Source organism: Phoca vitulina, unplaced genomic scaffold (assembly GCF_004348235.1).
Source record: "Phoca vitulina isolate PV1807 unplaced genomic scaffold, GSC_HSeal_1.0 scaffold96, whole genome shotgun sequence".
Taxonomy (NCBI): Eukaryota; Metazoa; Chordata; class Mammalia; order Carnivora; family Phocidae; genus Phoca; species Phoca vitulina.
Window position 1 is genome coordinate 1614279 of NW_022589799.1, and position 10860 is coordinate 1625138.

At 51.5% G+C, this 10860-nt stretch overlaps 1 protein-coding gene across 2 annotated transcripts; it reads left to right on the top strand.

The window, feature by feature from the left end:
• Positions 1-1029: 1029 nt before the first annotated feature.
• Positions 1030-10734, top strand: MINDY1 (MINDY lysine 48 deubiquitinase 1). 2 transcript variants are annotated; one of them, XM_032397130.1, is made up of 10 exons: positions 1030-1607; positions 5231-6049; positions 6436-6493; positions 6901-6965; positions 7381-7539; positions 7868-7970; positions 8323-8465; positions 9313-9504; positions 9816-9959; positions 10185-10734. In XM_032397130.1, exons 2-10 carry the CDS (start codon positions 5597-5599, stop codon positions 10263-10265), a joined length of 1398 nt encoding a protein of 465 aa, XP_032253021.1. In that variant the 5' UTR covers positions 1030-1607; positions 5231-5596; the 3' UTR covers positions 10266-10734. The 2 variants fall into 2 exon arrangements, with proteins under 2 accessions (XP_032253021.1, XP_032253022.1); XM_032397131.1 differs by lacking the exon at positions 10185-10734 and having other exon boundaries at positions 9313-9463; positions 9816-9958.
• Positions 10735-10860: the final 126 nt, after the last annotated feature.

Genomic DNA, 10860 nt, shown 5'->3' on the forward strand with positions numbered 1-10860 from the left:
ATGTTTGTGGCATCTAAACTTTCCCTTTCGAGTCAGGCTAAGTATAGCATCTTTCCATATATTACACCGAGCATCTGGGGTTGACGTCTTAAATTACAAAAGCAAAAAGTCTTCCTTTCTCGGATTCTCCCCTTTACCAAACTGACCCGTTGCCGCCAATTTTCTGCTGTCCATGTTATAAAAACATTAAAATAATCTTTTGACTCCTCTTCTTAATACCTACGGTCTCTTGCCAATTCCTGCTGCTACTTCCTTTACAACTCAGTAGTAGCCTGTTTGTCTACAGCCTCGGCAAATGACTCTTCCTTTTTCTGGACTGTTGTAACCTGGGTTTTTTGCGCCCTGCCTCCCTAATTGTTCAAACTGCCCTTTCAGCCTTCAGAGTTGCTTGAAGTTTCATCCTGCGGCAGCCCTGTAAGTCAAGTTAGGAGGGCCCTTCAGAATGTAGAGCTGGGTTCCAACCTCCCTTAACTGCCGCCTTCCAGCCCCACGGTAATGCAGAGTACTGCAAATAAGTGTACTCTCATCATCAAATGCCTCCTCCTTTATTGATCCATCCCTTTATTTCTTACTGCCAGCTTTTCCTGCTACCCCCTCTTCCTGGCCCCCCCAAGAATTGAAAGGAGGTGACCCATGAGAAGCTGAGGCCTGTGCTGGGAGCAAGGACTGGAGCACAGGGGTATTGGATCTCCTGCTTGCTCAGCTAGTTCTCTCCCTGCTGCCTCTCTTCCCAGAGCCTAGGGAGTCTTCCACACCTTCTGCCCAACCAGTTCCATTTCTAGACACACACACACACACACACAAAGATACCGTAAGGGCTTGGAAAGCAGCAGGATTTTTTTAACTTTAAATGAGTAAATATGCAAATATCATGCTCATTGGCCCTGCTTCTGTGGATTCAGACCAAAGGCCTGCCAAACCCACTGAGAAAGCCCAAATCCAACCAGCCGCTGCTGTCCAGCCTTGCTCCTCCCCACCATCAGCAAGGGCACTTGCTCTTCCCTATTCTCACCAGAGAGGCACAAGCGCTCCGTCCCTTCCAGCAGCAGGCGGAGGGAAGAGAAAGGGTCTGTTGTTTTTCTCTCCTTGTTTCTCTCTCTCTCACTGCTGATCACCAAGCTGCTGACCAGGTCAGAAAGCCCTGATGGAAATTCTCCAGTGCTGGGCAAGCCCCTCCTCCTCCAGGGAGCTTGTCCTTGACTAATTTTTCTTTGTCCCAATGGGAAAAAAGAGAGAGAAAGAAAAAAGAAAAACCACAAACTTCCTTTGAAAACCAGCTTGTAGTCAGGGCCTGGAGCGCACGCCCTAGACTCGGCAACTCAGGAATCCTGAAGACGCTCTGAGCGACCTGGGAGCACCTGGGCTGCACTCCTGCCTGCCCCCCACCCTCCTCTGGTGACCCCAGTCGTGGGCGTGAGTCCGGAAGTGGCCACCGCCAAGCCGGGACAGGCGCTCATAAACCTGTGTAGACCTGCATCAGCTCTGGCCTTGACAGCTGGAAGGCAGCTGGGACTGTGGCAGCGCCCCTCCTTGTAGCCACCTTCCTCATCGAATTGCCACTGCTGGACCCTCCTCCTCTAGCCTGGAACAGCACCCACTTCTTTAAGGTAAAAACTTTGTTTTAACCGTTTCCTTTACCCCCACCCCCGCCCCCCGCCCAGTTCTCATTTTCCTCTGCAGCTCTGGGGAGGTGACATGAAATGTCCCTCCACTTTTGTTCTCTACAAGTCTGGATTTTGAGAGGAGCTAAGGCAGGAGGGATATGTAAAAGGGATGAGCTTGGTCTCTGCATTTCCTTCGTGTAAGGAAAACTTCCCCTTCTCACTTGCAAGCAAATAGACAGGGCATGGTAGGGGTGATTGACTTATTTGGGGGCAAAATTTTCTCTCTCTCTCTTTTTTTTTAAATATTTTATTTATTTATTTGACAGAGAGAGACGCCGCGAGAGAGGGAACACAAACAGGGGGAGTGGGAGAGGGAGAAGCAGGCTGAGCAGGGAGCCCGATGTGGGGCTCGATATGGGGCTCGATGTGGGGCTCGATGTGGGGCTCGATGTGGGGCTCGATGTGGGGCTCGATGTGGGGCTCAATCCCAGGACCCTGGGATCATGACCTGAGCCGAAGGCAGACGCTTAACGACTGAGCCACCCAGGTGCCCCTTTGGGGGCAAAATTTTAAACCAGTAGTTGCATGAAGATTTGGGTCAGACTGAGAAGGAGATGGCAGTGGGAAAGTTCCTGAGGGTGTGCGTGTGTTACTGAAGCTACCCGCCCATTTTATCTGCTTCTTCCAACTTCTGGCTATTTACTGCCACCGTGAGGGAGGGGCCAGGGCTATTTTACCTCCCTCACCCACCACCAGAGGATAATTCCAGCAGGAGAGAATGCGTGGGACTTAAGAAGAGGAAAAGAATGAAATCCTGATTTGTTTGAGTGCCCTCCCCCTCATCCTTTCCTGCTCAGACATACTGGTGCCCACCCCTCCCGGAGTGCACCTTGTAGAGTGGCTATCTTCATTCCATCTCTTAAGACTCAGCCCACTTAGCTTTGCCCAGTTTCTCCGAGACCCAGCTCCCTCCGGTTTCCAGAAACCCTCGGTTCCTTTTGGCTCATCCCCCTCGCCAGCTAACCACCCAACCCCCACTGAATTATTGATCATTTCTAGCATTGGACACAAAAGATAAGAAATGAACGCTGCTTTTCTCCAGGCTCTTTTAACTTTCTCAGGCTCTGATTTCTGCTTCCAAGGCTCAGCCTAACTGTCATTTGGGAGGGGAGGGGAAAAGGAGATGAGAGACCAAAAAAAAAAAAAAAAAAAAGTAAGGTGCTCAGGCAATTTTTGCTAGTCTGATTCTAAATTAACAACATGTAAATGAGACACAACTAGCATAAGTTATATTTGAAGCAGAAGGAGGATCAATTGGGGTGACCAGGCTTCTTTTGATAACTTTTCTGTCTTTCAACTTCATCTCCCAGGCCTTAACCTAGCCCTGAACTGCTGCCACTTTACAAGAAGGAAGCATGGTGTCAGGTTAGGAGGGAGCTGGAGAAAAGACAAGATTTCTGACAAGTCTAATTTCTCCCCTTTTCTTACCCTGAGTAAGGGGGAGAGGGGAGCTAGGAGGTTGAAGGGAGATATTTTCCAGGAGACAGGGTTTATGGCTTTTTATTGTTTGCTATCCACAGCCTTAATGAAATGTCTGTGCTGGACTGGATGCATAGTGCCAATAGAGAGAGCAGGTTAAACAGGTCCAGGGTTTACATCTAAGATGACCTAGGTGGGAACAGACAGAAAGAACATACGCAGAGGTAGGTAGATGAATGCAGAGGGAGTATTTGCTTTTCTTTTTTTTTAAGTTTTTTTTTTAAAAGATTTTATTTATTTATTTGAGAGAGAGAGAATGAGAGAGAGAGCACATGAGAGGGGGGAGGGTCAGAGGGAGAAGCAGACTCCCCTGCCGAGCAGGGAGCCTGATGCGGGACTCGATGCAGGGACTCCAAGATCATGACCTGAGCCGAAGGCAGTCGCTTAACCAACTGAGCCACCCAGGTGCCCTTTTTTTAAGTTTTTATTTTAATTCCACTTAGTTAACATATAGTGTTATATTAGTTTGGGTATACAGTATAGCGATTCAACACTTCCATATATCACCTGGTGCTCATCATGAAGGAATATTTCTTTTCTTTTCTTTTCTTTTCTTTTTTTAAAGATTTTATTTATTTGAGAGAGAGAGAGAACTCGAGTGGAGGGAAGGGGCAGAGGGAGAGGGAGAGAGAGAATCCCCAGGCAGACTCCCCACTGAGCATGGAGCCCAACACAGACACACACGGGGCTCGATCCACAACCCTGAGATCATGACCTGAGCCGAAATCAAGAGTCCACCATCAAGAGTAGGCAGCCCAACCAACTGAGCCACCCAGATGCCCCGTGAGTGAGTATTTCTTATGTAAATCAATAATCAGCATGGTCACATTCCATATAAAGAGTGGGCAAGAGAGTATCTCTGGGTTTAGGTGATTTGGGAAGCAGAGAGGAACTGAAGAGAAGTTGGTACCTCAACTCCAGCTGTCAAGAATTTACTGACAGAATTTGTCGGGGGAGTGGTTTTTGTGCTAAAGTTACTTACCAGAACCAGTCTCTGATTCAAGTCCCCACGGCCTACATTTCCCCTCTTGGGCCTACAGGAAGCCCCTCCCAAAACCCTTTTGCTGTGGTTTGGGATTGTGTAAAGTTCAGTAGACTTCTTTCTCCCCGGTGTTTCATCTTTTGGGGCATGATATGCCTGTATCTCCACTCTTCACCCCAAGCACTCTGTGACTGTTAATCTTTTCACGCTTGGGGTGGAGCAGAGAAAAGGGAACCCTAAGGATACCTGTTTGGGGGCGCCTGGGTGGCTCAGTTGGTTAAGCGACTGCCTTTGGCTCAGGTCATGATCTCAGGGTCCTGGGATTGAGCCCCGCATCATGCTCCCTGCTCTGCGGGAAGCCTGCTTCTCCCTCTCCCACTCCCCCTGCTTGTGTTCCCTCTCTCGCTGTCTCTCTCTGTCAAATAAATAAAATCTTAAAAAAAAAAGGATACCTGTTTGTGCTCTGGATGATCCGTGAACAGCTTGGGGGGGGGGGTGGTTTGGTGTAGGGCAGAGGAATGACACCATCCTGGCTATGGTGGGGGTTACCAACCTGACGCCTGTTACAGGGTGAGCTAAAGATCACTGTATTAATAACCATTTGCACAGCTGACCCTTGAACAACACAGGCATTAAGGACACTGACACTGATACAGTTGAAAATCCATGTATAACTTTGGACTCCCCCAAAACTGAACTAATCGCCTGCTGTTGACTGGAGCCTTACCAAAAACATAGACAGTCAATTGACACATATTTTGTATGTTATATGTATTATATACCGTATTCTTACAATAAAGTAAGCTAGAGAAAAGAAAATGTTATTAAGAAAATCACAAGGAATACACCTGAAAGTAATGTAAATTGTGTGTCAACTATACTTCAACAACAAAAAAAGAAAATCATAAGGAAAATACATTTACAGTACTGTTCATGTATTTACTGAAAAAAATCTGCATATAGCGGACCTGCGCAGTTCAAACTCCTGTTGTTCAGGGTTAATGGTACAGTTTTAACGCTTCTTTCTCTTTTTCCTTTCTGTCTTTCTCCTTTTACTTTCCCTTTCTCTCCATCTTTTTTCCATTCCTTGTCCTTATTGTTTTAGGGACGCTGACTCCATCCAATGACTTCAATCCCACCAGAATCCTTCCTCCCAGCCTGAAAGCCCTCTACCCTCATTGGTCCCATGTGGTCACAGCAAGTGAGAGGTGAAAAGAGCTCAGGCTGGGGCCCTTCTGTTTACCCAGCTGAGAAAGACATGCACTCCCTGTAGCCGGGAGTGACTGTGTAGACACTATCTAGCCTTCCATACTGTAGTCCTTTAATAAGACTTTTCTGGGTCCATTTGCTTTCCAGCCCAATGACTTCCTTCTTATTGGATCAGTCTTTTTTTTATATACCAAGCCTAGATTAGGCAACTCCCTGAGGGCAGGAAAGTCCTTTGGTGCCCCTCAGTTGACCTCTTCCGACCATGGAACACCATCAAGCTGAGCATCCAGCCTCTGGTGAGGCCAGGATTGCAGAGGCAGTCAGCCCTGAAAAGCACGAGGTCGTGTCACAACCAGAGGAGCACCCCCAGGACAAGGATGCTGGAGACGCTGACGGGACAGCTGGGCAACAGGCGCCAGTAGACCAAGCTTCACGGCTGGCCCAGGGCCAGGATACCCTTGAGTCCCCGCCACCTGATATGAGTTCCAGCCAACTGGGGCCAGCCCACAGGACACAGCCTGAGGTAGAGACAGTGGGGGCCTGCTCCAGGCCCCAAGAACTCCCCCTGCCCCCCAGGGCCCAACAGCCTGAGCTAGATTTCTACTGTGTAAAGTGGATCCCCTGGAAGGGAGAACGGACACCCATCATCACCCAGAGCTCTAATGGCCCGTGCCCTCTCCTTGCCATCATGAACATCCTCTTTCTTCAGTGGAAGGTAAGAGAGAGTTTGGACGGGGGCTCAGAAATTGCTGGGGAGAGTCCTCCTCCCTGACCCACCTCCTTGATCATCCTGCTGTTCTCAGACCAGGCAAAACTTTCCAGATTATTGTCTCTATTTCTCCTGCTTGAACAAGTGAGATAAGATATTCATAAAAACAAGACAAAACAAAACAATTCTCTGTCCTACTCTTGTATCTTTTACTGTCTAGCAAATGGGAGTGTCTCGCAATACTTCACATTCATTCCCTCACTGCAGTTGCAAGCCTTTCCCACCACGCCTTCCCCTTCTCCGCCCCCGTCCTTCTATGTATTTCTCCTTCAGTGCTCTGTGAAGGAAAATGCACACATGCCTAACCCTTTGGTCACCCCTTCTGCCTCCAGGTGAAGCTGCCCCCTCAGAAGGAAGTGATCACATCAGATGAGCTCATGGCCCATCTTGGTGAGTGACTGGGCCTTGGAGAGGAATTACACAGAAGGTTCAAGAGCTTACACTTTCCACTCAGCCAGAAATCCAGAATATTGCGGGACTTCCCATTTGGGGCTCTGATGTGGCAAGGAGGGTGAAGGTCTACAGGGCTTCTCTGCAAGGCTGGGGAATGAAAAGCAAAAATCAAGGTATCAGGAGTCCAGGATTATAACCCTACTTCTGCCCTGAGCTTTCAATGTGACCTTGGGTGGGCCCTTCACCTTTGTGTCTCTTTCTTCCTCTGAAAAGTGAAAGGTCTGGATTAGATTCTAAGGCTCTTTCCAGCTCTGAAAGTCTGTGGTCTGTGACCATTCTCCAGGAGAAGAGGAAGCAGCTTTTGGGACAATTGGGGAAAACTGATGAGGGATCCTGTCTTGTAGGAGACTGCCTCCTGTCCATCAAGCCCCAGGAGAAGTCAGAGGGACTTCAGCTTAATTTTCAGCAGGTAAGGCAAAGGTCTGGGGGCATGGGAGTTTGCAGGTTTGTAAGGGGACACCTAGGCTATGAAGAGAAGCCTTTCTCCTGCTTCTCAAGAAGGCCCCTTGAACTATGATTTCTTTCTGCAGGGGGAGGAGGGTATATCTCTGTCCTAGAAAATATGTTCCTTTATATAAGATAAAGAAGGGTTGAGGCAAGGGAGGAACGGAATGGCCTGTAAGAGAACCAGGGAAGAAAAGCAACAGGATTAATTTTTTTTATTTCTGGAGCTAGGAGTCAGGGGAGGGGAGGCTAGAGTAACCATCATTTTCTTCTCCCCCTGCCCAGCTTTATTGGGATATAGCTGACATGTAAGATTGTGTAAGTTGAAGATGTATAACATGTTGATGTGATATAAGCATCATTTTCTTTTCTAACCCCAGAATGTGGACGATGCAATGACAGTGGTGCCTAAACTGGCCACAGGTCTGGATGTCAACGTGCGATTCACAGGGGTCTCTGATTTTGAGTATACTCCTGAGTGCAGTATCTTTGACCTCCTAGGCATACCTCTGTACCATGGCTGGCTGGTTGATCCGCAGGTGAGGGTGGGACGGCCCAAATGAGACTCTTATCCAGCTCAAACTGACAGACAAGCAAGGTGTTGTGGGGTGGGTGTTAGGGAGTTAGGGATTAGATTGGCTTGGGAAGAGAATAGGCATTAGAGGCTGAACCCAGTGCAGAATTCCTTGAATTTTAACCTTTTTGAGGGGCAAACATGGGCAAAAACAAATGCAAATAGGTCAGTTCTTCAGAAATGCAGTTTCAGGAACCTTTGGTTATAGGGTTGCAATCCTGTGGGCATGCTTCGTTTCCTTCCTAAAAAGTTCTTCATTGTTTTGGTACCACCCCACCCCACCGCCCATGCAGAGTCCCGAGGCTGTGAGCGCAGTTGGGAAACTGAGTTACAACCAGCTGGTGGAGAAGATCATCACCTGCAAGCACTCTAGTGACACCAACCTTGTGACAGAAGGTGGTAGAGCCCTGCTTTCTCTTCTGGGGGTCTTATGTGGAGGGAATGATGGCTACCTCGGTGTATTGTTTACCGTCTGTCTCCCCCCACCACATCCCCCTAGAATGGAAACCCCATGAGAGAGAGTTGGGGGAATTGGCTGTTCGTTCAGGACCTAGGGCGGTGCCTGGCGCAAGGCGGCCGCTCAGTAACTATTTGTTGGATGAATGAATACAGCCAGGCTTCAAGGGATCTCAGAAGGTGGGACCATCCTTAGGGCTTCTGACAGGGACTCTCTGGGTGATCCTTCTTCCCACTGTGGACTTTGGATTGAAGCCAAGCCCCTCGTGCGCCATTTTGTGCCTTCTGACAGGCCTGATCGCAGAGCAGTTCCTGGAGAGCACTGCAGCCCAGCTGACCTACCACGGGCTGTGTGAGCTAACAGCAGCTGCCAAGGAGGGTGAACTTAGCGTCTTTTTCCGAAACAACCACTTTAGCACCATGACTAAGCACAAGGTGATGAGGCTTTGGAGATGAGATGGGGGTGGGGCGGGTGGAGTGCTGTCACTTCCTCGAGGCTTTTTCTTCCGGGTCAGTGTGTCCGACAGGATAGGGTAGATTAAGTTCAGGTACCAGATGACCCCGAGAATCCCTGTGCTTTACCACAACCAAGGTTTATTTCTCCTGCTGGATGGCCACTGCGGATTGGCTGCCATTCTGTCCCACATCGTCTTCGCTCTGGGACCCAGGCTGACAACACGGCCTTCATCTGGAATGTGGGAGGGAAAAGGGAGAGAGGGACACCATGCACCCGCTTTTAATGCTTCTGCCTAGAGATGACACGTGTCATTTCTGCCACCTTCTCACTGGCCAGAGCAAGCCGTATGGACTCAGCCTGCCCTCAATGGGACAGGAGAGTGAAGTCCTCTCCCAGGAAGGGAATGGAATTAAATGGAAGAAGGAAAGGTCTTTGGCTCTCCAAGGATTTAGGCCAGCCCCGAGACCCACGGGAAGTAGGGTAGGGAGCAGCGTCTTGTGTGGGCCCCGGCCCCGAGGCCTCCCGCTGGCCCACGGTGGCCGCCCTCCTCGCCCTCCTCACGGCCAGCCGACCGCTGCGCCGCAGCCCGGCCTCCTCCGCACAGTCGCACGGCGTTGGGCTGCGAGTGCTGGCGCCCCCTCGCCCCAGCTAGCACGCCAGGCCGCGCACGCGCTCTCCCCTCGCCCCAGCTAGCACGCCAGGCCGCGCACGCGCTCTCCCCTCGCCCCAGCTAGCACGCCAGGCCGCGCACGCGCTCTCCGCGTCTCAGCCCAAGCGCCTGTGCGTCGGCCCTCCCGCCCCCGAACTTCGTCCTCTTCTCCGCAGGGTCACTTGTACCTACTGGTCACCGACCAGGGCTTTCTGCAGGAGGAGCAGGTGGTGTGGGAGAGCCTGCACAACGTCGACGGAGACAGCTGCTTCTGCGACTCGGACTTCCACCTGAGTCATTCCCTCGGCAAGGGGCCCGGAGCAGGAGGTGCGAGGGGCTCCCCCGAGAAGCGGCGGCAGGTCGACCAGGTGTGTGGGCTCGTTGGGAAGGGTGCGGAGAGCCCATGTGCGTCCGAGCTCCTCGCCGTTGGCGAGTGACGTGCGTGTCCTCACGTAGACATCATGAGCCACGACGCCCCCTTACCGCCACCTCCGGGCTGCCTCCGAGCCTGGAGTGTGTTCTCGGTCACCACCGAGTGTACTAGGCTGTGTGGTTTGCTCTGGAGGAGGAGCTGGTGAATTTGAAGGAGAAAAAAAGACGGGTTTGGAAACCTAGAGCCAGCCTGAATGTGCCCCAGGCCCCGGCGACCTCACCGCTCCCGATCTCGGCCCCTCTCTAGGACTACCTGATCGCCTTGTCCCTGCAGCACCAGCCGCAGGACACGGTGGGTCTTAGCGACTTGGAGCTGGCCCGGCAGCTTCAGCAGGAGGAGTACCGGCAGCAGCAAGCAGGCCCCCCGGCGCCAGTGCGGGCCTCGCCCCAGGTGAGCGGCTCGCCGCCCTGCCCGCCCGCCCGCGGGCCCTGAGCTCCGCCCTGCTTGTCCTCGTGATTCCTGCCCTCGTCTCTTCAAGGTGCTCCTCTCCCCTGGGTCCCATCTTCTCCCCCCCAGCCCCCCCGCCCCTCCTGCTCCTGCCCCCACGTCCTTCTAGAACCTCTGTCCTTGTGCTCTTCCGGGCTGACGAGTGACCCACTGTTAAATCCCATGCAGGGGAGAGGAGCCACGTCTGGACGCCCATTCGGGGAGCGTCGGCAGAGGCCGAAGCAAGACTCAGACTGTGTCGTCCTGTAGCTTTGCCCAGTGCTGGGGCTGCCCTCCCTCTTTCGGAGGTGATGGCTATTCTACTTGCTCCCCCAGCTCAACCCCTGAGATATGCAGGGTAACGTATTTATGGACGTGGGGGATCAGAGCAGGCAGTAAATGCCAAGGTCAGACTCGGTAACATCCTGCCCTCGTGTGCTGCCACCTTCTCTGCCTCCCAGTCGTCCAGGGCAACATTGGGGTTGGTGGGGTGAGGATTTCTGGTTCCCAGCGCCCCTGCCCCAGAACAGTCACACTCATATATGGACTCAGCCTCCAGGGTGAGGTCCCTGTCTAGAATGCCTCTCGCCTACTTCCACCCCCGACTGGCTGGGCCCTTCCTGGCCATCCTGCTGGCCTGTCTCCAATTGTTTCAGGGTTTGGTTTGGGTTTCTATCTCCATTATTTGTAATGGCTTTCCTAGGGGTTTGGAAATAAAACTTCTTTCCTGAGATCTGTTGTTTGCCTTGCTCTGCCGCACTTGGGGTTCAGTATTTGCCCCAATTAAGGAACGCAAAAAGGTGGGGGAGGTTATAGAGGCCCGGAGGGTGGCTTTGCTTGTCATTTCTAATAGGGCCAGCAGAGG